Source organism: Hippocampus guttulatus, chromosome 8 (genome assembly GCF_054856545.1).
Source record: "Hippocampus guttulatus isolate MCC_2025c chromosome 8, RoL_Hgut_1.0, whole genome shotgun sequence".
NCBI classification, from domain to species: domain Eukaryota; kingdom Metazoa; phylum Chordata; class Actinopteri; order Syngnathiformes; family Syngnathidae; genus Hippocampus; species Hippocampus guttulatus.
In genome coordinates this window covers 3442758-3469159 of record NC_141268.1, presented here as the reverse complement: position 1 = coordinate 3469159, position 26402 = coordinate 3442758, and the positions used below count along the sequence as shown (strand labels likewise).

The 26402-nt window shown below is 41.2% G+C and overlaps 3 protein-coding genes across 3 annotated transcripts in view; 1 reads left to right on the top strand and 2 right to left on the bottom strand.

The window, feature by feature from the left end:
• The window catches only part of nfasca (neurofascin homolog (chicken) a), a 152537-nt gene extending 134640 nt beyond the window's left edge, over window positions 1-17897 (bottom strand). Inside the window, exon 1 of the mRNA XM_086116996.1 lies at window positions 17706-17897. The gene's annotated coding sequence lies outside the window, so the exon portion shown is untranslated. The remainder of the gene's footprint in view (window positions 1-17705) is intronic.
• LOC147200864 (uncharacterized) lies at window positions 353-4730 on the top strand. Its single transcript, XM_086118777.1, has 7 exons — window positions 353-403; window positions 880-957; window positions 1485-1562; window positions 2014-2091; window positions 2619-2696; window positions 3221-3298; window positions 4001-4730. Exons 1-7 carry the CDS (start codon window positions 356-358, stop codon window positions 4040-4042), a joined length of 480 nt encoding a protein of 159 aa, XP_085974903.1. The 5' UTR covers window positions 353-355; the 3' UTR covers window positions 4043-4730.
• A 2448-nt stretch (window positions 17898-20345) lies between the features above and the next one.
• LOC147200862 (uncharacterized) lies at window positions 20346-24669 on the bottom strand. Its single transcript, XM_086117939.1, has 2 exons — window positions 24412-24669; window positions 20346-21526 (listed from the first exon to the last, which is right to left on the bottom strand). Exons 1-2 carry the CDS (start codon window positions 24602-24604, stop codon window positions 20703-20705), a joined length of 1017 nt encoding a protein of 338 aa, XP_085974065.1. The 5' UTR covers window positions 24605-24669; the 3' UTR covers window positions 20346-20702.
• Window positions 24670-26402: the final 1733 nt, after the last annotated feature.

Sequence of the window (26402 nt, the reverse complement as noted above, 5' to 3'; positions counted from 1 at the left end):
GATCAGTTATGGCAGGTGTATGGAATAGGTTGGTACACATTTCAAATAATTATTTTCTGAAACCTAAACTCAAAGCAAGTGCTAATTCAATTTCTAAAATACTTTGGAAAGTTAAGTGCTACTCGATCAATGATTTATCTCTCAGAAAAAAAATATTATGTCTTTATGGATGACCAAATTTACCAGAAGTTTTCCACCTGCCTTGCAAATTGCAGATCTGATCCAAGTTCTTCAGGGTTGCAAATAACAATCCTGCATAACTTGATTAGATGGGCTATTGGCCTATTCATCAATAATATTCTGAATCTCTATCATTGTTGACTGTATTTCTAGATGACCAGCTTGACAGTCACAAATGTGGCTCCTCAACCCTCTTTACAGAGTCAGATGCAACATACACCAGGTATAGTCATATCCATCACTGTTTCATGTTATTTGGTATCTCTATATCTGTGCATTTGTGATGATGGACAGTAATTTTCATGATAAAGTCCTGTATGTATGCACAACAGGCAATTTCACATATTGCATTGGAAAGGTGAATGCGAGCGGACTATTTTAGGTCGATTTAATTTGACACAGAGATCATTATGTTCTGGAGTTATGTCTCTTTTCTGGACCCTCACAGTGTCCCCACAGCACACGTTTACAAAGTGTGTGTGAGGGGAGAAAAACGGTGTCCAAGGGGGGAAGAATTGACAAAGTGTTAACAAGAATGTCCCCACAATGTTTTTGATTTTAACATGTAGAAAACACAGTTTTAAAAGATGACGTTGTTCTCTCAGATTTGTGCATCTAAATTTTAGATGGTTTACTTGAGGCTCAGTATCGGTTTCTTTTATCATATTCTCCAATTTTGTTTTCCAAATTGTATTTCAGATGACCAAGACAATACCCAATGAGACTACTTTACAAGAAAACTGTTGCGATACTGCTGGTCCAAGCAACATACATCAGGTATAGTCATATCCATCACTGTTTCATGATATTTGGTATCTCTATATCTGTGCATTTGTGATGATGGACAGTAATTTTCATGATAAAGTACTGTATGTATGCACAACAGGCAATTTCACATAATGCATTGGAAAGGTTAATGCGAGCGGACTATTTTAGGTCGATTTAATTTGGCACAGAGATCATTATGTTCTGGAGTTATGTCTCTTTTCTGGACCCTCACGGTGTCCCCACAGCACACGTTTACCAAGTGTGTGTGAGGGGAGAAAAAACGGTGTCCCCACAGCACACGTTTACCAAGTGTGTGTGAGGGGAGAAAAAACGGTGTCCAAGGGGGGAAGAACTGACAAAGTGTTAACAAGAATGTCCCCACAATGTTTTTGATTTTAACATGTAGAAAACACAGTTTTAAAAGATGACATTGTTCTCTCAGATTTGTGCATCTAAATTTTAGACGGTTTACTTGAGGCTCAGTATCGGTTTCTTCTGTCATATTCTCCAATTTTGTTTTCCTAATTGTATTTCAGATGACCAAGACAATACCCAATGAGACTACTTTACAAGAAAACTGTTGCGATACTGCTGGTCCAAGCAACATACATCAGGTATAGTCATATCCATCACTGTTTCATGATATTTGGTATCTCTATATCTGTGCATTTGTGATGATGGACAGTAATTTTCATGATAAAGTACTGTATGTCTGCACCACAGGCAATTTCACATAATGCATTGGAAAGGTTAATGCGAGCGGACTATTTTAGGTCGATTTAATTTGACACAGAGATCATTATGTTCTGGAGTTATGTCTCTTTTCTGGACCCTCACGGTGTCCCCACAGCACACGTTTACCAAGTGTGTGTGAGGGGAGAAGAACTGACAAAGTGTTAACAAGAATGTCCCCACAATGTTTTTAATTTTAACATGTAGAAAACACAGTTTTAAAAGATGACGTTCTCTCAGATTTGTGCATCTAAATTTTAGACGGTTTATTTGAGGCTCAGTTCGGTTTCTTCTATCATATTCTCCAATTTTGTTTTCCTAATTGTATTTCAGATGACCAAGACAATACCCAATGAGACTACTTTACAAGAAAACTGTTGCGATACTGCTGGTCCAAGCAACATACATCAGGTATTGTCATATCCATCACTGTTTCATGATATTTGGTATCTCTATATCTGTGCATTTGTGATGATGGACAGTAATTTTCATGATAAGGTACTGTATGTATGTACAACAGGCAATTTCACATAATGCATTGGAAAGGTTAATGCGAGCGGACTATTTTAGGTCGATTTAATTTGGCACAGAGATCATTATGTTCTGGAGTTATGTCTCTTTTCTGGACCCTCACGGTGTCCCCACAGCACACGTTTACCAAGTGTGTGTGAGGGGAGAAAAAACGGTGTCCCCACAGCACACGTTTACCAAGTGTGTGTGAGGGGAGAAAAAACGGTGTCCAAGGGGGGAAGAACTGACAAAGTGTTAACAAGAATGTCCCCACAATGTTTTTGATTTTAACATGTAGAAAACACAGTTTTAAAAGATGACATTGTTCTCTCGGATTTGTGCATCTAAATTTTAGACGGTTTACTTGAGGCTCAGTATCGGTTTCTTCTGTCATATTCTCCAATTTTGTTTTCCTAATTGTATTTCAGATGACCAAGACAATACCCAATGAGACTACTTTACAAGAAAACTGTTGCGATACTGCTGGTCCAAGCAACATACATCAGGTATAGTCATATCCATCACTGTTTCATGATATTTGGTATCTCTATATCTGTGCATTTGTGATGATGGACAGTAATTTTCATGATAAAGTACTGTATGTATGCACAACAGGCAATTTTACATAATGCATTGGAAAGGTTAATGCGAGCGGACTATTTTAGGTCGATTTAATTTGACACAGAGATCATGTTCTGGAGTTATGTCTCTTTTCTGGACCCTCACGGTGTCCCCACAGCACACGTTTACCAAGTGTGTGTGAGGGGAGAAAAAAACTGTGTCCCCACAGCACACGTTTACCAAGTGTGTGTGAGGGGAGAAAAAACGGTGTCCAAGGGGGGAAGAACTGACAAAGTGTTAACAAGAATGTCCCCACAATGTTTTTGATTTTAACATGTAGAAAACACAGTTTTAAAAGATGACGTTGTTCTCTCAGATTTGTGCATCTAAATTTTAGACGGTTTATTTGAGGCTCAGTTCAGTTTCTTCTATCATATTCTCCAATTTTGTTTTCCTAATTGTATTTCAGATGACCAAGACAATACCCAATGAGACTACTTTACAAGAAAACTGTTGCGATACTGCTGGTCCAAGCAACATACATCAGGTATTGTCATATCCATCACTGTTTCATGATATTTGGTATCTCTATATCTGTGCATTTGTGATGATGGACAGTAATTTTCATGATAAAGTACTGTATGTATGCACAACAGGCAATTTCACATAATGCATTGGAAAGGTTAATGCGAGCGGACTATTTTAGGTCGATTTAATTTGGCACAGAGATCATTATGTTCTGGAATTATGTCTCTTTTCTGGACCCTCACGGTGTCCCCACACACCACACGTTTCAGATTTGTGTGTGAGGAAAAAAAAAAGTGAAATGTTTTACTGTGGGACCCATAAGTCACTGACAGTGTTTACAGGAATGTTCCGACAATGTGTTTTATTTTAACAACACCTTTGAGGGGTTGGATTCTCTTTACTCTGGAGTTAACCATGGCAAGAGTTGCAGAGCAGGTGTGGGCATACTTACTTAAATGTAATTTATCACTGACACACGATTATCTCATTTTCATGTGCATTTCAAAATCATCTCTGAATGGTACGTTTGTTCTGAAAATGTTGTGAAAGGATGCAACAGTGCAGCTTATGTTGCTCATTGAACAGCAAAATGTCAGTCCAAATGACAGTATGCATTGTGATGTTAGAATGACAGTGTGAATCTATGTAAAGAGCTTTAGATTGGAATTCAATCATGTACTCTCCTTGAATCTTTCAATAACAAAACTTTTTTTTTTCTCAGTACTTCAAGGAAGAGGAAGAGAACTCCCTGGGAGAAAAGTGAAATAAAGGCACACGATGAGACTCATCAAATCTTTTCGCGTCCCAGGAAAAATGGAGTGTGAAAGATATTTAAGGGCTGAACCAGAAGCCCTTAAAAAACGAGAACGGCAAACCCTCAAATGTTTATGTTTATAACTACATGCCGACTGCCAAAAGGAAATTGCTGTGCAAACAAGTTTTTCAACAAAAACTCACTGATTAGGCACTTTTATTTCCATTATGGATATTTAAATTTGAATGTATTTTGAGACAATGTCAACAGTTTGTTTGATGTTTTTGTTTTAGATAGACATTTTACATTTTTTTTTTTTACCACACATTCAGTTCCGTTAAATAAAAACTCATCATATTGGTCGGATATTGACCGGTTCTTTGATTGGAAGAACAAGCCGGAGATGTCTTCCGTTCTCTGAAGCAGAAATATTCGAGTCACATGACATTTAACAAACAAAACATATCAAAATAGATTATTTCAACGATTATTATTCACATGAATTGACTTTCATTTGACAGTTAGGTTCAGATGCTTGCCATTTTTGATGAGTAATGCTTTTTGTGTGAGGTCCCCAATAATCACATGTACTTGGTATAGATCCTGTGTGAATTATGTAAATACATTTAAATATATTTAAATTAAGTCCTCATAACGCATGTAAACTGGACTTTTCTGAAGTCCCCAATTGACACGGTCCAACCACATGACATCATAATGACTTTTATTTTCTGATATTTAAAGGTGTTTATAAGCAGACACCACCACCTTGTGTATCCCTGATTTTTTGCAGAGCTGTATGTCATTTGAAAAGGGTGGTCCCCGAAAGTGATGAACTAAAAAGTGGTCCCCACAAAACACATTAACCGGTATGTGTGTGTGTGTGTAAATAAAAGTAATTAATTAAAAGTGACATTTACCAATTATCCATCCATCCATCCATTTTCCGATCCGCTTTATTCTCACAAGAGTCATGGGGGTGCTGGAGCCTATCCCAGCCGTTTTAGGGCAATAGGCAGGGGACACCCTGAACCGGGTGCCAGCCAATCGCAGGGCAGACAGAGACAAACAACCATCCGCGCTCACACTCACACCTAGGGACAATTTAGAGTGTTCAATCATCAATCGAACACACAACCTCTGCACTGTGATGTCGACGCGCTAACCACTGGACCACCAATTACCGCCATTTACCAATTAGCTAAATCTAACTTTTTTTGTTGTTATTTTTTAAATCACACTTTCACTGTTGCACATTTGGTAATAACATTTTTAACTAGTACCGTATATTTCAAAGATAAGTATAAGATGTCCAAACAATATCATTTGTAGACAAAAACTACCGATCACACTGAGATTGACTCGGTGCCAGTCAATTGCATGGGGATTATGAACAGCCCATAAAGTGAGAAAGAACTGAACCCTACATCTTCCGCAGTCAGCAATGTGAACCACTACATTAAATAAATGATGTAACTTTTGATTATTTTTCTGTGTCACAGATGTCTGTGACCACTCCTCATCCGATTTTTTTATCAACTGCCGCCATGTGTTTTATACATCTCATCTCTTACTAATCTGTTTCTATTTAACAATCCCCCCCGTCACTTCATCATTTGAGTCTTGAACTCCTATGCCCCACCCTTCTAGGTTGATCTGGTCATTTTTGCAATCACTGCCCCCAGCTTTCTCAGTCCTTCATCCCTTCTGTCCACTGCTGCTGTCTGTCTTAACCCACTTTCAAGAGCAAACAATAGAGACAATGGGGAGCGAGCCCCCCGAGGCAGCAGGAGGGGATGTACATCGCAGGGCTAGTGAAACTATCAAAAGACGGCTCCCCACAGAGAGAGGGAGTGGGAGAGAAAGAGGGGAGAGACAGAGTGAGAGATGCCTACTGCCCATCTGCTAAGGTGCTGAAAGGAAAGAAGGGGGTTGCAAGAGATGGTGACAGATGACAAAGAGAGAATGAAATTGTGATCCGCGCAAGGCATACTGTTCTCCCACTCACATCCTCACCTTATTATATGTCATCCCTCGAAGGACCTTTAAATAATATCCCCAATCTTGGTGCAAATGGAAACAAAGGTCTTAATTGTGAGGAAAAAAAAATCTGATATGTTCCTTTCATTTTGAAGCAGCTTTTTACATCCATTTGCTAGACTAGCAACCCATATACAGTATATCCATTGCTGTGGCCCGTTAGCATGCATCTGAAGATTGCAATAATGATGATCTGGCATCAATTTACTCACAAATGTACTTACTCTCTGTCATACGAATGTAATAGAAAACAAAGCTGATATATTCCCAAGAAGCGATAACGTATTCTGTTTTACTATAAATTCGAATGGCAACAGGTGGATAAACGGGTTAATTCTACCTTCTGCCATCTAATGGAAGAACATTTAATTGTTTTGCCTGTCAGTATATGGAGCTGACATAGATAGATGAACAAAGATGTATCGTGATAAATCATAACGTTCACATCATCTCCCAGGCCTTCCTCATGTTTTTATGTGACACAATGACGTGCCACAGGACCCCGGTTGGGAATCACGGTGCTAATTGATGTTTCAATTTCTCATTTCATTTTGTTGGGCCTTGTTTCACAGAAGATGATGAGTGCGAATGAACAAAACAATGTTCGCAAGATTTTCATTCTGAGAAAAAAGTGAGAATCTTGCCAACCTTGTTTTTTTTTTCTTCACTGGCCCTAATCCTCTTCTGTAGGCTGCTGACTTTTAATCAGCATGCTAATATCTTCATGATTGATGTCCTAAACCAGGACATTGCGTACCCATTGGGGGACTTGAGTACATTGGGGCGGTGGGGGTGGGGGGTACTGTATGTGAAACATTTTAACAATTTATATCCAAGATAAATCACAACAGCTCAGATGACTGATGAAAACAAAGTCAACTGCTTTCATGACTCAGAATATTATTTTTGTGCAGTGTTCTGTTCCTGATATTTAAAGTTGAAAAATACTGTTTCAAGGGAACTTATTGAATGGAACTCCACTTTTGTAGTCAATATTACAAAAGACATATATAGGGGTTTTTTTAGACTTACTATTGATTCCTGTTTTTTTTTTTCATTTATACAGTGTTTCCTCGCTACTTCACGGTTCAGTTATTGCGGATTCACTGTTTTGCGGATTCTCATTTGTGATCATAACTTCATGTGTTGCTTTTTTTTTCTTGATATTTTTTTTCCTTCAGAGTCAGATCTGTCAAAAAAATGTGTGAACACACATGAGTGAGTGGATACTTGCTCATGGGATGACAAAAAGATTCAGCGGTTACACAAGCCAAAACATGTTTGGGAGCCGTCGCTGCAAAATCATCAGGTGTCCCTTTTCGAAGCTGAAAATCTGGGCGTGGTCAGTGTTTGTGCTTTTCTATGGCCAACCCTTCCCTTCCACTGCATCTTGAAAGTATCCAAGTCACATTAGATGACAATCTACAAAACTAGTGAGTGATTGGTTGATTGCTTTAATTGAACATATCAACAGAAAAATATAAAAAAACAGGTCAAATAAAATACATACAATCAATGAAGAAATAAATGTGGCAATAAATTAAATCAATATATTCAAAAGGAATTTGAGGTCATCGTCATTCTATTTAGTATCTAAATAGTTACTTGAACTAAAAAATAATAATAATATTAATTCATTCATACATAAATACACCCTCTCTTAGCCACACTATGTACATTTAGATAAATACATACGTGATATATTCCTCTTCATCTTCATGAGACAATGACTACTCGTACCCCTATTGTTGCATTACCACAGAAGGAATAAGGCCCTAAAATTATGCTTAGTGGTGCGACGATTAAGAGTAATGTAAAATTGTCCAACTCCTCTGAATTTAAGCGACTCAACAGTAAATTTAACAGTCTAAATTCTGTCGTGCTCTGAGAAAACTGACTGATTATCTTTATGTTGAATCAAAATCAAACATTTGCAAACATCTGCGTTCACTTTGAAAAAAATGTGATCAACATTTTTGTCTATTTTCTAACATGTCAAGGACCAAACCAGTGACAATTACAATTAATGTGATTGTGCATTTTATGCAATTTGAAATAATGTTCAGTTTATGAAAAAAAAAAGATATTTTTAATCTGACTCATTTATTTAAAAAAGCAATATAATCGACAATGATCTAATTCTTAAAATGATCGTTAGCCGCAGCTCGACTTTTGGTATAAGGATACCTACAGTGTAATTCAACTTTTGATGAACATAAGAAGTACACTTTTAATACAAAATGAAAAAGATGATTGATGAACACAGTGAAATACTAAAAATGGAGCCCTCGGGAAGAATGAATAAGCCTTAAAATATAAACGGAATATTTTTTAAGTTATTATCCAAGCATACGACGTTAACATCATTGCTACTTGTTAATGTGCATGATCAAAAGATGACACAAGTGATTGCTGCTTTTTGTGAGGTGGCTTGGACGGCTTGTTATTAGCTGCTAAACTGCTAACGTTTGCATGGGCAGGCTGTACAAATTCCACTCGTATTTCCACTCTTTCCATATCATCAGTTGGGTGCTACTTGTTCAAATGATTCAACGGATTTGTTGTATTGTGTGTGGGTTTTTTTTTTTCAGGGCATACCTTGCACACTGCTTCATTCGCTCCACATCGCTCTAGAGACACCGCCATACAAGCAATGTTAGGAACGTCTCCAATCAAAATGGCTTAATCTTCGGAGATTATGCCAAATCATGGCTGCCAGGCAGCTGCGCGTTTAACCGCATGTACAGTCATTGTTGCTATTACTTTCTGCTTAGTGCTTTGTCTTTCATTGAGTGGCAGATTGTATTTATTTCAACTGCATCCATCCATCCATTTTCCGAACATCTTTATTCTCATAGGGTCGCGGGGGGGTGCTGGAGCCTACCCCAGCCGTCTTCGGGCAGCAGGCGGGGGACACCCTGAACCGGTTGCCAGCCAATTGCAGGGCACACAGAGACGAACAACCATCTGCGCTCGCACTCACACCTAGGGACAATTTAGAGAGTTCAATCAGCCTGCCATGCATGTTTGTGGAATGTGGGAGGAAACTGGCATACCCGGAGAAAACCCACGCAGTCCCGGGGAGAACACAGGGAGGCTGGAGCTGGAATTGAACCCTGTTCCTCTGCATTGTGAGGTCAACGTACTAACCACTGGATCGCCGGGCCGCCTTTTACTTCAACTTGCAAATCAAATTTAGAAGGAAAAGTTGGACTCTGGCTGCAGTCGGGCATATTTCCGCCGCTTGTAGTTGAGTAAACAATTCTCAATCACATTAACATTTAATATAATAATATATATTGCCCTTTAGAAGGTAATCGACAGGGTGGCGGTTCTAGGAAGGGGAGGGGGGCGGGGTGGAGGGGGTGACGAATATGCTCCAAAAAAAAAAATTAAAAGACAGAAATACTTCTCATGTTTGTTTAATGTGTGACTTCCAACTAAACGTGTCATCTATTAATCCTTTCAGGGATAGTGGTCACTTCACTGGACCTTATGTTATCAGGTCACAGGATGCATGAAGGGGTTAATACACCTACCACTCCATAGATGGAGTAAAGTTGATCAATAAAGCAATACAATCTAGTCAGAAATGAGCGTGACCGGCTGCAGGCAAATGCAGCCAACATGCAACCCTTTGTGAACTGGTTATGGCGGTTCTTCATGTTGAAGAATGACTTTTGTTACTCAGAGGCTCCAACCCTCTAGCATGCCATGGTCCATCCGCTTTAGAAGAAAAAAAACTGTTAGGGTGACAGATGGGATATATGGCGGGAGCAACCCTTTAGGCGTCAATCTTTGGCACAGGCTTCAAGCTTCACAATAGCCCATTCAGGAAAAAAAACATCAGATTACCTTTGATGTACAATAAATATTCCTCGAATATTGCACTATTGTGGTTTGGAGAAAAAAAACTGAATAAAAACCATGCGTTACCTGTTCCAAAATATAATAGCAGGAGTTATTCGGTAAGGGATCTAAAAAGCGATCCAACTGAGGTAACCATGTTGATGGCCACATATCCTTTGAATGCTGCAAGCATTCAGTTCACTCTGGTTTGATTTATTAGGGAACACGACCCCAAAATAGCAGAAAGTATAATAATAACAAAAGAAGCCAACAAATTAAAGAGACTGCTATGGTGTTTAACACTCAGTCATCTCAAGTAAAGCTGCACTTTTCCCTGGGCATATTAGATCGGAGAAGGTCAATGTGTCATATCTAACCCTTGATTTATACTGTAATGCAGCATTTGGAATGAGTTACAGCTCTGGTGCCAAACACAAATCTATCTATTAGTCTTCTCGTAGCATTCTTTCTCATGGTAGAATGAAAAAAGGGAAATGTTATTGGTGAACTTTATGATAGCGCTAAGCTCGTTTGTTATTTTTGATACATCTGCACAACAAAGAGCCATGTGACATAAATCTTGTCGAACGGGGCAATGCATAAACCTGAAGTGCCGCATGTCAATAGCAAGACAAAACAGAAAATAGATGAGACAATCAGTACAAAAAAAAAAAAACTTTAAAATTTATTCTGACAACATCTGTCCGACGAGCAGCTGTTGACCAAATAAGATGCTTTGTCTCAGTGGATCTGATCTCTTGCATATATTTTAATCTCAACTACAACTGCAGCTCGATTTAGAAAGTAGCCCGTGGCCAAATTGTTGTTAGAGTTTTGTCAGGGCGCATCATCTGAACAGAGTTGCGACCTTTGTATACCGCCAGGATTTCCTCATCGCTGCTTTGTCTGCAGATATTAAAATCTGGATCCCACCCAGTGAGCATGTTGCATGCCGCCACATTTATAGAAGGAACAGGAACTTCAAATAATTGGATGTTATTCATCTCTAAAGATCCAATATGATATATGAAGCTAAAAAACCAAATAATATTGAGAGTTACTGATCAAAAACCAAGACAATTAACACATTTGTAAATTGTATGACAATTATTTCAATATAAAAATTAGTTTTCTTTCAGCTGAGGTGAACTGGGCTTAGCTGAGGTGAACTGGGCTTAGCTGAGGTTCAGTTACTCACAACTCGAATGACGACAAGCGGGACGCTATCAGAATTGGATAGAATAGAGAGAGTAGAGAAGATTTTTAAATTTCATGCGAAGTCACCCTGGGATCAGCAAAAAACTATGTTTTATTGTCCTCAATGCTAGTTATTTATCAGAGATCTCTTTTGGAAAAGAAAGCATTAAAAGATTAATGTGATCCATCCTGTGATCTATTTAAGACTGAATTTATAAGGTATATCCATCCATCCACTTTTTGATCGGCTTATCCTCACAAGGGTCGCGGGGCATGCTGGAGCCTATCCCAGTGGTCTTCGAGCAGTAGGCGGGGGACACCCTGAACTGGTTGCCAGCCAATCGCAGGGCAACCATCCACACTCACACTTGAGGACTAGAGTGTTCCATCACCCTGCCACGCATGTTTTTGGAATGTGGGAAGAAACCGGAGAAATCGGAGAAAAGCCACGCAGGCACGGGGAGAACGTGCAAACTTCACAGATGAAGGCCGGAGCCGGAATCGAACCCTGCACCTCTGCACTGTGAGCCCGAAGCGCTTACGAGTCAACCACCGGGCCGCCCTTATAGGTATATTACTCGCTTATTTAGTACAGCATAACATTCTGTTTCTGATACCTGCCCGTCCTAAGTTCAGCTCAAAAAAATGTGTGAGCTGTGTCAGGAAAGCCAATCAGTGTAAAAACTGTGGCAAAAAAAAAATTATGTGAGTGACTCGCTGTGGGATAAGGCGAAAGTCACAACAACAATCCAACGGTCAACATTTCTGCAGTTAACTTTAATATGCACTTTTTCAACAGCTCTCTGCTGCCCTCAGCTGGACAACTGAAAGAAGTCAGGCAACACAGTTGACTGATTTCATTCATCTGTAAATGTCAATGAAAATATACAATGTCTAAAAATATTTTTGTAAAACTGAAACTGTAATTACCACACATTTGTTTTCTCATTTGTGTATTTTAAATTCTAAAGATTAAAAATGTGTTGTAGAGCAAATGTGGAACCGATCTATCTGGTACCTGCCTTTTTTGTTTGGGAGGCGGTGGGGGGGGGGGGGGTTCAATGCCATAAAATGCATGTATTCATCTCAGTGGTCGTCTCAGTGGAGGATGTTGCCTGGGGCAGCAGCAAACTCCGGAATGGTTCCCTGCCTCCATCCAGCCCTGTGATCTCTTCGTATTCTACTTACTGTTCTCAACACCTGGCAGCCAGCCAGCACCGTACGAATGGCCTTCCCCAGTGCTTCCCTCCCCAAAATAATACGGCACATTATTGGCCGTATGAACTGTGGCTGATGAAGAACAAACTATGAAGCACTTGTAGGTGCAGCTCATGTAACAACAGAAGCGTAGAGTTAACAGTTGCAACTGTTAGGACGCATGATGCTGGCGGGTCTGTTCTGGCATGAATGACTCAGGTGGCCACATTAATTAATTATCATCTTAGTTTGTGTCATATAATAGGTTATTATTATATGAGTACTGTTTTATGAAAGTCTGTATTGTGATATGTCTGCGAGCGAGCCCATCTATTTGGCTGGGTCAATGCGGCTCCCGGACTTTCACATGACAAGCGTCGAAAACACCTCGGTGGTGTCGCTGCCATTCGATCAACGGCACTAAGTACAACAGAATTTATTATGTCAGCCTATCATCATTCCTGTTACTTGATTGACATACAGGGCAACCAGTCAGATGACAACTGAATTTGCCCCCCCCCCCTACTTGGGACCAGTCAGATGGCTCCCGGTCGATCGCGATCGATGTATTGGGCACCCCTGCCTTAAAATCTGAGGTAATTGGCTGACTAGCTGAGCGCTTAGCACCATTGTTCGAGCATGAGCGATGACCTAAGGTCAAAATTCAGTTGTGGGTAAGCTTATAAATTGGATTTTCACAACATAAATATCAAATGTAAAATGAAATGCTCTTTCATTGTCAGAGACTTCAAAAGAATTCTCAAGAAGGATCAGCGCAAAAAAACAACAACAATGAACTTGGCCTTCTACTGAAGAATCTTTTCTTGCTATCGCATTGTGAACAGTGTGGAATTATTGAATCAGAATTAGGAGCTTCGAAAACAAATTTTTCTTTTTGTTTTTTTCAAACATTGAAATACATCCCCTATTTTAGATTCATATTTGTATATCCGTAACTCATGACTCCAGCTCATGTCACCGGCCTAAATTCACAAAATCCCTGACAGGCTTGAGTGTGACTATGTTTCTGCACACAACCTAAGGACCCCAATATGAAAAAAAAAAAAAAAAAAAAGGGGCATTGGTTTTATACCCTTTACATAGTACAAGTACAGCATTTGGAATGACAATTATAAAATAATCTACATCTCATCTGATTTCAACGAACTACAGAAAATATTGTGGCCATATTAACCCTTTCAGGGACAACGGTTTAACATGTCAGGTTCCAGGTTATCATTATTGATGCATGAAAGGGTTGAACTAAAATAGGCCTGGGAAGCCATGAACAAACGTAGAGACTTGTGTCGAGATTTACAACTAAACATATTTTTGCCAATACACTGAGGGATACTACAGTGTTTTAACTAAGCACTCATTTTAGGAAAAGGTTTCGTCTCAGTGTTGTGGCAGGTTTTCAACATACCAAGACACAATGGCAGCCGGTTTCAATAAGGTCTGGATCTTTGAATTTCACCACTAGTTTTCACAGTGAATTTTTGGGGATTTCAACTTAATGGCAGGCTTTTGGCATCCAAGCGGAGGTCCGGCAACGCAGGAAAAACAACGACACAGTGGAGAAAAAAAAATAAAAGCACTGTAACTGAAAAAAAACAAGACGGAAATGTACGAGAAATCTAAAGACTGACATGCATAAAAGCCATCATTACAGATCACAGGAAGCTTTTCCAGTGCCAGTATGTTTCAGTGTCAAAACTCACTGATGTTTTGGCTTCCATACGCTTTCCTATGCTGCGTATGAAAAAAAATGTATTGCTTGCACTTTGTTTTACAAGACTGACCTCCTCTGGCAAAAATCTGCACTGAACAATAAAACAACATGAAAGCAAACGGGATTTGAACAAGCTTGAAGTAATTATAACACAGTTAAGCGTTGTATTTGCCCGAATATATGCCCTTTTGGCTTTGAATTAAATGCTATTAAACTTTGACATGTAAAAGACAATAGCGTAAATCTTTAAGGGCCCGATAAACAGAAAACTAATTCTCATGCCTAAAAACAAAAGCGCAAGAATGATAGAGGTATTGTGTATTCTATTCATCAATACATTGATTCAAAAAGACAAAAAATTACAAAGTGGACAAAATGTCGCTTTTATTTGCTTTTGTAATGTCTGTTTTAAACATATACAGTATTTTTCAACAACTTATACAGTATACATTCTCACTCCTCTTACCTTCCTGTCCAGTCATTCATGAGAGTCCAACTACTGAAACTTGACACCTAAGGCTCACATTTCCCTGTCAAGGGCATTTGGAGCTGTCGCTTTAGCTGAATGTCTGCAATGCTTTCTTCTTCTTTTTTGTTTAGAAATATAACAAATTGAAGCCTGACGTGTCTGATGACCAAGTCATAAAATTAACTTTGGTACAGATGTCCACCAGTGAAGCCTTACTGATGTTATTAAGCCAAATAGAGCCTGACCCCCCAACAAATCACTTCATAGTAATATGAAAACTTCACTGACAGCATCACCAATTCATGCGGTAAAAATCCCCACAGAAAAAAACGCTTGGACAGTTACTGATGTAAACTACTCTTGCCTATATTGTGAATGTAAGCCATATGAGTGAGTATAATGTGTATTTCATTTCGTCACAGGAAAGAGTGTGTCTTCTTTTCTCCATCTCTCAACCATTAAATGCTAAACAGCTATTTTTATAAGTGATGTGGTGTAATAATTCTCCTTGTTTTCAAAAGTTCATGTTTAACTTAGGTACAAATCCATCAACATTTTTAATTTGATATGATGGTGTTATTTATCAAGAGATGGTTCCCAAATGAGTAAGTGCTAAGTGGAGGGAGAAAACGACGAAAAATGTGTACAGAGCCAGATTTAGCATGAAAATGTCATAATAATTCAATATTTTCATGTGCCCATACCTCTCAAGGCATAACCACTCAAACAAAGAATAACCAAACTTTGACGTGACTGTAACGGTTGCATTGACTGTAAATCGACTGTAAATTCATGCCAAGAGTGAAACGCTGAGCTGCTACATTCGAGCAACAGCGCTAACCCAATGTAAATGATGCCAGCTTGGGCTGTGTGAGTGTACGTTAGTGAAAAACCTCACTCACTGGAGCCCTGAAATCCGCTGACTTCGCAGCGCGTGCTCCCAAGATGGTGATGCGGTGACGGTGCGGTGTGTTGTGAGGTTTGCATGTTCTCCTTGTGCCAGTGTGGGTTTTCTCCGGGTATTCCGGTTTCCTCCCACATTCCCAAAAACATGCATTGTAGGTTAATGGAACACTCTAAATCAGGGGTGTCAAATTCTTTTTTGTCGCGGGCCACTTTAGGGCTACGTCTTCCCTCGTGGGCCATTACAACAGTGAAACTAAATAAATGTTTAGATATTATTACTTGTACACAACAAATTGATGGATTACCAGTTTTTGAAATTAGTCAAGTCAACTATATTTTGTTCAATTATTGTTTGAGTGAGTGTTAACTGGATAACAAAATTATTGTAAAAGCTCAAGGTTATTTATTACACGTGACAATTAGACATTTTGGTACAGATTTTTAGCAATCATCATGGAAGTTGACATACATGATTTGCTTTCGCAGGCCACATAAAATGATGTGGCTTGCCGGATCTGGCCCCCGGGCCTTGACTTTGATACCTGTGCTCTAAATTGTCCCAAGGTGAGATTATGAGTGCAAAAGGTTGTTCGTCTTTGTGTTCCCTGCGATTGGTTGGCAATCAGTTCAGGGACTACCACGCCTACTGCCCGAAGTACACACAATGACTTGTTCAGTAGCTCTCTCACGAATACATGTTGATGAAGCAGCCTTCATCTGCTTGAGGACAAACTATACATTGCAGCGCTGCATGAAAGTATCCATCCATCCATGCATCCATTTTCCGATCCGCTTTATCCTCACAAGTGTTGCGGGGGGTGCTGGAGCATATTCCAGCCGTCTTTGGGCAGTCGGCGGTGTACACCCCAAACCGGTTGCCAGCCAATTGCAGGGCAAACAGAGACGAACAACCATCCACGCTCACACCATGGGACACTTGAGAGTACAATCAGCCTGCCATGCATGTTTTTGGAAAATGGAGTACCCAGAGAAAACCCACGCAGGCCCGGGGAGAACATGCAAACTCCACACAGGGAGGCCAGAGCTGGAATTGAACCTCTGCACTGTGAGGTTGACACGCGAACCACTGGACCACCGGGCCGCCTGCATTGTAAAGGAACAAATGATTTGTATGTATTTATTTTCATTTTAAACAGACTACTATACTTTTAACAACGTACAACCTTTATGCACATCTTGAAAGACAATGCAATGTTTCCTTTGGTGCCGCAGATCTTTATGTGATGAACACAAACAGATACCAAAGTTCAGTCTTACTACAGCTCTCATTACCCCTGTCAATAAGTTGGCCTTTTTATATAGATGAGGGATCATTGAAAAACATGTCACAACCTTTGGAGACTGTATCATTCTTCTTAAATACATTTGAAGCCTGAACTATGACACAGGACTTCATTCAAGGGGATAACATGAATGTAACAGTTTTTCATGGTCATGAGAACTGAATTTTCTATGTCTGACTGATTCACCAATCATGGTGGACCACCAGCCGCTCACTTTGATAATGTGAATTTCAGATTTTCTCTACCTGTCACTGTCAATCACGGGCCCTAGAGCTTGAACACATTACCTACAGTCTTGTACATGTGACTTGTACTCATTTTGTGGCAACGGTTGCCGCTTAAGTTCAAGGTCATTGTGCAAATCTACTGCAGAGTCCATACACACATCGCCCCCTTAAAGCAGTATACAGTCGTGTGTCCATGAGTTGAGACATGATGCAAAACCAATATATTGTAACTAGCTTGCCCCATTTCCATTTCAATACGACGTGGTGCAGCGAGACAGTTCTGGCAGGCCCTGTGCATCCCGAGATACAACCTTGGGGGGGGGACAAACAAATACAATTTCATAGCTGTTTCACTGTCCCGGTTCTCACATCATCTGCAATGACACCTACTTATGTCCTTACATCACACATCCGCCAGGCTCTGGACGGCTCGGCAAGGCCCAGTCATTTCAGTGGACTTTGGAACATGTCACAACAGTTTGCGCAGAGCAGCAAAAAAAAAAAAAAAAGCTCCCCAAACCGCAGCATGATCCAGCGGATGTGCAGGGAGTGGGGGTAAGCAGTACGGTGTCATATATACCGTGTCCGGAAATCACAAACGACTCAATCCGCAGCACTGTGTGCTGTTGTCATATTTCACATCATCGTCTGAACATCCCTCGGTGCAGGATGCTATGCGTCACCGTGATGGGAGTCACCGTAACTACAAAACAATCCACCAGCGTATAAAAGTAGAAACGTGTCCCTTTACCTGCCCTCTTTTCGCCGCGGCTCGCCACCTTTTCAGCTCTGCGGTGGCATCAGAATAGCAGCGACTACCTCTTGATGCTGTCCGTGTTAGCCGTGATGGGACGCCGTTCCTTTTCTATGCGGCGCAGGAGTCTACTCCTCTCCGACTTCTTGGATTCGGCACACCTCCTCCCTCTGTGTCGTCTCAACTGTTCTCGCGTTGATCCACAAGGTGCAGCGTGCACGCCACCAGGAGGGGGGGGGGGGGGGGGTCAAAGATGATGAGGTTTGCTAGCTAATACCATACAATACTTTTTATTATTCTAGTAACACACACGACGGACAGTTGCTGACGCTGTGCCAAATTCGTTGGTGCTGATTTGCGACTGTCCAAATGAGTGCACTTCTGTCCAAAATATTGATTGCTGAAACTGGGCGAATTAAGGGTAAAAGTGGTGGTTACATTTTCTTTTTATTTATTTTTCTTTTGCCTAAAAAAAGGACGAAATGAATCATGTTGTGGCAGACCTACTGCCGTATGAATTGTTTCAAATTATACACCCAAGCTGTCGGCCAAACTGCTAAATCACACCATCCATCCATTTTCCAATCTGCTTTATCCTCACAAGGGTTGCAGGGCGTGCTGGAGCCTATCCCAGCTGTCTTCGGGCAGCAAGTTGGGGACACCCTGAAAGAGTTGCCAGCTAATCGCAGGGCACACACAGACGAACAACTATCCACGCTCACAGTCACACCTAGGGACAATTTAGAGTGGTCAATCAGCCTGCCATGCATGTTTTTGGAATGTGGGAGGAAACCGGAGTACCTGGAGAAAACCTACGCGGGCCCGTGGAGAACATGCAAACTCCACACAGGGAGGCCAGAGCCTGCACTTCTGTACTGTGACGTCGACGCGTTAACCACTGGAACACCGGGCCGACTCCAATCTGCTGAATATCTAATAAAAATACATATACAATAATAATATTTTGTCTATTGTTTTTCATGGCAGAGAAACAGACTAGAAATACACACAAGCAACACACAATAACTAGCACAAATGGAGATGTGAGGGGAGTGCACATTCATCCATTTTCCGAACCGCTTTATCCTCACTTGGGTTGCGGGGGGTGCTGGAGCCTATCCCAGCTGTCTTCGGGCAGTAGGCGGATACACCCTGAACTGGTTGCCGGCCAGTCGCAGGGCACACAGAGCCCAACAACCATCCGCGCTCACACTCACACCGAAGGACAATTTTGAGTGTTCAATCAGCCTGCCATGTATGTTTTTGGAATGTGTGAGGAAACCCACGCAGTCCCGGAGAGAACATGCAAACTCCACACAGGGAGGCCAGAGCTGGTATTGAATCCGGTACCTCTGCACTGAGGTCGACGCTCTAACCACTGGTCCACTGGGCCGCCTTTTACTTCAACTTGCAAATCAAATTTAGAAGGAAAAGCTGGACTCTGATTGGCTGCAGTCGGGCATATTTCCGCCTGTTCTAATTGAGTAAACAAATGCTCATAGCACACAGCTGGACACGTAATATCACAATTCTCAATCACATAATCATATAATTATTGTTAGAAGATAATCGACACTGTGGCGGTTGTAGGGGGGGGGGGGCTGACAAATATGCTCCGAATTTTTTTTTTTAAAAGACAAATACTTCTCGTTTGTTTAATGTGTGACTTCCAACTAAACTTGTCATCTATTAACCCTTTCAGGGACAACGGTCACTACAGTGGACAGCTTATGTTATCAGGTTATAGGGTGCATGAAGGGTTTAATACACCTACCACTCCATAGATGTAGTAAAGTGTTTACCTTGATCAGTAAAGCAAAATCTAGTCAGAGATGAGCGTGACCGGCTGCAGGCAAATGCAGCCAACAGGCGGGCAACCCTTTGTTAACTGGTTATGGCGGTCCACGCGCTAACCACTCGCCCACCGGGCCGCCAGAGAGTGCACAAATGCCTGTAAATTAGTGACTTGGAAGCCTTGCTCATAAAGTAGCACCCACACCGACAGGTACTAGTTCCAGTCATTGGTCACCAAATGGTCCAGTGATACTGGAACCATTAGGACCCTGTGGGGAAAAAAATAAATAACACCTTGGGGCCTGTCACCGCATAGCCGCAAATTTAAAATACTATTTTACTGGAACGCTTTCAATCATGAGCCCCAAAAATCATCAATTTCTCCCCCCTTACAGCCTCCCTGCATACAGATCAGAAACGTTGACCATTTTTGAAATTGGAAAAGAAGGCGGTTGCAGCTGGAGCTGATCTGAATTGTACTGCTAACTCGGTATAAAGTCTTTTTGGGTCATAATCTAACAATAGTCTTCCATGTTTGTTAGTAAACATCAAGATCATTGCACTTGCAACATCACCACGTGATCTTGTTCGGGGAGCTACAGGGAAAAACAGTCTGGCCCGGACAACCAGTCCTGTTTTGAGAAAAATTTGGACACAACCTTCTTTAGATGCATGCTGCTGAATGTACCGCCACTAAAAGGCTTTTGAATAGAGGACAGGTTAACCTTCAAACTACATATCATGCATGTTTTAAAGAGAGGACACTGGATAAATCTGCACACAACGCTCCCTCTCTCTCTCTCGTCTACACACACACACACACAGTTTTTGAGTAGACACTGTTTAATATACAAAAACAATACCGTGGATTCTGGTTTACAGCTGATCATGACATCACATTTGGTTAATTTGGCTCACTATTACTATATTCTTACAGTCTTTTTTTTTTAACATGGAATGATTTTTAAAAAAAATCAGTGGAATACACCAAACATTCATGACCTTTCTTGCAATAATAAACTGTAATTACAGGATGCGTGCTGCACAAAATGGACCTTTTTAAAAAGAAAAAAAAAATGGGAAAAAAAGACCTGAAAGAAAAACAATGCACCACACAACATGTTTTATTCACACAGACAACCCGAAAACAGCGATGAAGGGGCTCTTTGTACACGGTGTGCTGAGAAGCATAAATTTCATTTAGTTTCCAGTCGACTGAGGGTTCCTTGGAAATGGCGCTCGGTTCCAGCTGGCTCGTTCTCGAGTGTGGAGACGAAAATGGGTGTTAAGGTGTGCAGACTGATTGAAGCATTTGCCACACACATGGCAGCGAAAGGGCTTCTCTCCGGTGTGGATTCGATGATGTCTCTTGAGCATGCTGACCGTAGTGAAGCTCTTTCGGCACACTGTGCAGCAATACGGCTTCTCCTTGGTGTGCCAACGCATGTGGACCTCCAACTGGCAAGCAAAGCTGAAGCCTTTTCCACACTCTTTACAGCTGTGCCACCTCTGGATGGTCGCATGAGAGTTACGAGAAGGGGCCGACTTGAGGGATTTCATGTGTTTTAGCTGCAGTAGGTTGACACTTTGCTTTCGATTGGTGTAATGTGGTCCTTTATCCTGCTGTCCAACCGATTCTGAGAGATCTTTCTGGGTGGTTTTGTGGCTATTTCCAGCAGTACCACAAGGATCACTGTGAGTGTCTTTGCCATCTGAAGGGACAGTGTGAGTGGATGATGAGCTACTGGCTGCAATGTGTCCCTCACTGTCCCAGTCTGTCTTTGTCTCCCGGGATGGCAAAGGAGGTGAGACAGTATCTCGACGACACACCGTTTGAACTAACATCGAATGTGACCTAAGTTGTGTCTCAAACTGACCGCAATGTTTTTCAAGGTCTCTTCCATCATGTATACACTCACTGTGAATGTCTCTAAGGTTGGGCTCTTTTTTCACTTGTGGTTGCACACTGGTTCCCCTTCCAGAGTCGGAGACGTGGGGATCTTGGGACTGGACAGCACAGGCTTCTGTAAAGGTACAGACAACTCCATCAATTAGGTATAAAATAGATAATATAATTCTATAGGACACACACATATTTTATGTGTGTGTATGTATATATATATATATATATATATACACACACACACACACTGTATATACACACACACAAGTCTGAAAGATAGCTTTGTAGTCACCGATTCCTCCACAGTTCCTCCAGCACCTATCACTTAAGGGTGTCTTAACAAACATTGCAATCTTTCATGGAGTGTTAAAATACCTCTATTTCCACTCCAAATCTCTCCACAATTGATTCTTTAATCCTCTGTGATTGTCCTTACACACCTCATCTTGAATTACTGCATTCAGTTCCAATTCCCACTTTTCCTTGATATTTAGTGTGTTTTGGGCGGCCCAATGGTCCAGTGACTGTGCAGAGGTACCGGGTTCAATTCCAGCTCCGGCCTCCCTGTGTGGAGTTTGCATGTTCTCCCCGGGCCTGGGTGGGTTTTCTCCAAGTACTCGGGTTTCCTCCCACATTCCAAAAAACATGCATGGCAGGCTGATTGTACTCTCAATTGTCCCAAGGTGTGAGCGTGGATGGTTGTTCGTCTTTGTGTGCTCTGCGATTGGCTGGCAACCGGTTCAGGGTGTCCCCCGCCAACTACCCAAAGACAGCTGGGATAGGCTCCAGCACCCCCCCGCGATCCTTGTGAGGATAAGCGGATCGGAAAATGGATGGATGGATTTCATGCGTTTCGTAAAGCATCGTGAGAGATTTTATTCGTCCACTCTGTTCGGGTTTCTACTTACACTCGCTCTCTCTAGATGAGACTCATCACTTTTGGACTCAAGGACAAGGGCGGGGGGGATTCTGGGTGGCCCATGATCAGCATACATCTTGAGATTGTTTCTGGGCCCCCTGGTCTGTTCTTTACGGTGGCCCACACTTGAAGAGTATGTTTAATCCATTCATTCTCAATTTTGATCCATAAAAGGCAATACTGCCCATGTGGTCCCCTTTCTTGCGTTTTGCTCAATTTTTAACCACCCTGTTTCCTCATCTTTACTAAGCCAAGACACAATTGCGGTCAACTGGGCAGTCCAATAATAATGTTTTCAGTCAGGTCAACCCACAGCTCCTTTGCCGTAGTCAAAATTTGAAGTCGTATTCTAGGTCTTTTATTCTGCCAGATGACTTTAGATATCAAGTTATTCAGACTCTTAGAAAAGGAAACTGGTACTCTTATGGGTAAAAACTGAACTAAAAAGAGGAGTCTTGGGAGGACGTTCATTTTTCTGTCTCCACGCTGCCAAATAAAGAAACTTCTTCACTTCTTCACTTCACTTCTTACTTGTGTAGTCAACTTAACATCATTGAACAATTGCATAGGATGGTGAGTGACAACAATTCCCAAATAGCGAAATTCTTGTTTACACCTTCAAAATGAAAATTCTGTTTTTAATTTTACTGGCCGATTTCTTGTAACCATCATCATCATTGCCTCAGATTTATTTTGATTAATTTGGTATCCCGAAATTGCCTCATATCGAATGTTTTCAACCACAACAGTAATTCATTGATTATCACACTCACCTCTTTGGCAAATCCTTTATCATAAGCAAAACAGTGGAGAAAACAGGGATCTTCTCCGTGCCTCTCATCAAAGAATTTTCATCAACACTCGTGTGAAATTAATTTGCTTTGCGAAAATGAAACTATCGTTCAAATTTTCTGGTCCATTTAGTGCCCCATTTTTTTCTTGAAACACGGTTGAGGCCGGGACCGGCAGTATGAAATTTCATAGAGGGGACCACTGGGGGAATATTTTGAGAGCTGTAGGACATTGAGGACCAAAGAAAAAAACTTTAAAGGTGACATGGAAGTGGCGCTGTCCCTCTTTCTCCCTTCCGGGGTCTGGTGATTAACTCAGATGTGCGTTGGGTGCAGACACGAGGGATTGTTTTGGATGGGTAGCATGAGTGTATGAAATGCACAGTAGTTCCGTAAGCAGTAGTTTGGAGGATGTTGTGTGCTGTAAAAGCACTATGACAGGAACCCTCTTTTCTACCTACGGCAATGTCATACGAAGTTAAATGCCACCTTTTATGTCATCAAATAACAACGTGTGTTATTTGAGCTTACCGCCATCTGTTATCCCCTTAGAACCAAGGTATGAACCTTGAGGGTGAATTATTAAAAGGTGTAGGCAGTTCTGTTGACAGTTTTGAGTAAAACATTCTGCAACTTGCCGAATGTGTTTTTCAAGTATGGTATGTCACAGTTTTTCCCCCCATGACTAGATTTGATTAGCCTTTGTGTTCCTTTTTTCTCTTTTAGCCATTTGTAATGGTTAATTGCATTATTTTTTTAAAGTAACGTTTTATTTTGATTGGTGAATTGGACAACATCAGAGGCAAGGTGAAATATTGGAATGTATTATTTGAGCCACGCTTCGTTATCTGACCTTTTTGGTTTTGAGTGTATGTATTGATGTGATTATCCTTTTTAGTCATAATTACTAGTGTTTGCTGTGAAGATTATAATTAACCAGACATCAACTATTTTGTTATGCATGATAGGTCTTCATTGATACGGTTACCCTATTCTGCATGTTTGCACATTGTTATGTCCATATTCTACTTGTTTTCTTTGTAATAAAGATTTGTTTTTTCATCCGTATCAGCCTCACGTTGTTTGTTAAGAGAAAACCTGTGGACTGATGAAACCGAGTTGAGTTTATAGTAGCGTATTTGTTTATTTTTTACTGAGCTCCCCGTTTCAGTGTAATTGCTAAACGTTTGAGTAGGGGCTGAATCTCGGATGCCCTCGCCAAAAATGAAACAAGATAAAACGTCACATGTGATGTGACGTGATACGTCCAAAAAAGCGGAGACCTTTCGTCCTTACCTGGTCCTGGTTGCAGCAATAGTCGTTGGACGGCGACATTGAGTAGCCGTTTCAGACGCTCGTTTTCTTCTTTAGAGCGGTGAATTTCACTCTGATATTCAACAAAAGTGTCTTTGACGGCTCGGAAAATCTCCTCAGCGGCCGCTGTCATTCTGTCGTTCAGAAACACGTTCAACAGCTCCAGCTTGGTCATGTTGTCTCCAGCTCTCCGTTGAGGAGCGCCCCTCTGTTTACCTCTGCTGACCCGGAAGTGAACCCCCCCTTTTTTTGTTGTTGCTGTTAACATTTAACTTTTTTTCTGTCAACAGCATACATAAAACATACAAACAAAAATGAAAAGCTATGATAAACATTTCCAAGGATCTAATAAAATAAAAGCATTTAAGACACAATTTTGAAGCTTTGAAAACACAGCACCGGAAGTAAAAGCCTGCTGGCGTCAGCCTTCAATTCACGGATTTAATCATTTGATAACCAGCCAGCCAGCCAGCCAAGATGGATAGATAGCTCGACAGATAGCTAGATCGATACATACATATGGTTCAGTACACGAACGTGGTTCAGTCACAGACATGAGTAGATAAGACACGCCCACCTTTAAGCTCCGTGCCCAAGGCGATGGTAAACTAGGAGGGGCAAAGTCATTAGTGCATTCCATCTGACGGGACGGCAAGTGGTGCATACATTGGCGTACATAAGTTTGTCAACCGTCCCCTAAAATACGGAATCGGCTTTTAATTGGGAATTAAATGTTGTGTCCCGTATTGAAACAACATGGGATGCGGTTTGTTCCATCATTCCATCCATTCATCCATTTTCAACATCGCTATCCTGCACAGGGTCGTGGGAATTGCTGGAGCCTATCCCGGCTGTCTTTGAACAGGAGGCGGGGGACACCCTGAACTGGTTACTAGTCAGTCACAGGGCACCCCTATAGCGAGAAACAACCATACACACCCACATTCACACCATCACGAAGAGGGAACCGATTCCACGCTGCCCGCACACAAATCAGGAGTGTCTGACTACACCAGGCATGTCCAGCTCCAGGCCTGGAGGGCCATGTCCTGCCTGTTTTCCAGCTTTCCTGGCTGCAACACACCTGATTCAGATGATCGGCTCGTCAGCCAGCTCTGAAGCAGCATTAGAACATTCCTGATTATTTGAATCAGGTGTGTTGCTCTTGGGTGAGCTGGAAAACAGGCAGGACAGCGGCCATTGAGGACCGACTTTGGACACCCCTGGACTACACGATCAGCGAAATGTGTCTGTCACACACAAACGTGATCACCAAACTGAACAATAATAAACAAAATAAGGATGTCTGATTGTTTTGCACTTTTCCCCATTTTTTCATCTTTTCATTTGGGTTCACACAAGTGTTAAATTTTGTTATAGTTACCGGTATCTTTATTATAATGAAAGGATCCCTAGACAGGCTTTGTTACAGCTGTTACAGCACTCTAAGGTATATGCATGTAATACAATATGCTCAAATTCAGCCTAGTTCAGTCTATCCCGGGGGTCGGCAACACGCGGCTTCCAGATCCGCATGGGGCTCTTTAGCGACATCTAGTGGCTCCCTGAAGCTTTATAAAAAATGTTTGAAAATGGAAAAATATTTTGATAGTAGGCTAATATAGCTCAAATAGATCGATACATTTGCAGCTCCAAAAAATGAGAGCTGTGGTGCTGTTTTTTTTAAACGTACACTTTATTTATGCTTTTAACAGTCTCGACAGATAAGTCTGCGTCTGACTCCGTGCCTTCTCTCTTCTCGTTCAACTCGAGAGGCGTTCAAAGACAGCCTCCGAAAAACGGAATTCACCGCCACTAAGAAAAGCGAAAATAATGCACCAAATCCAAAAATCAAGCGAGGAAGTCACAAAATAAATTCTATGGGGGCGTTTGTGAACACACAACAAAGGAATGAATAACAAACACTTCTGAAACAGTCCAGTCTCCTACATACATACAGCATGTGTTTCCTT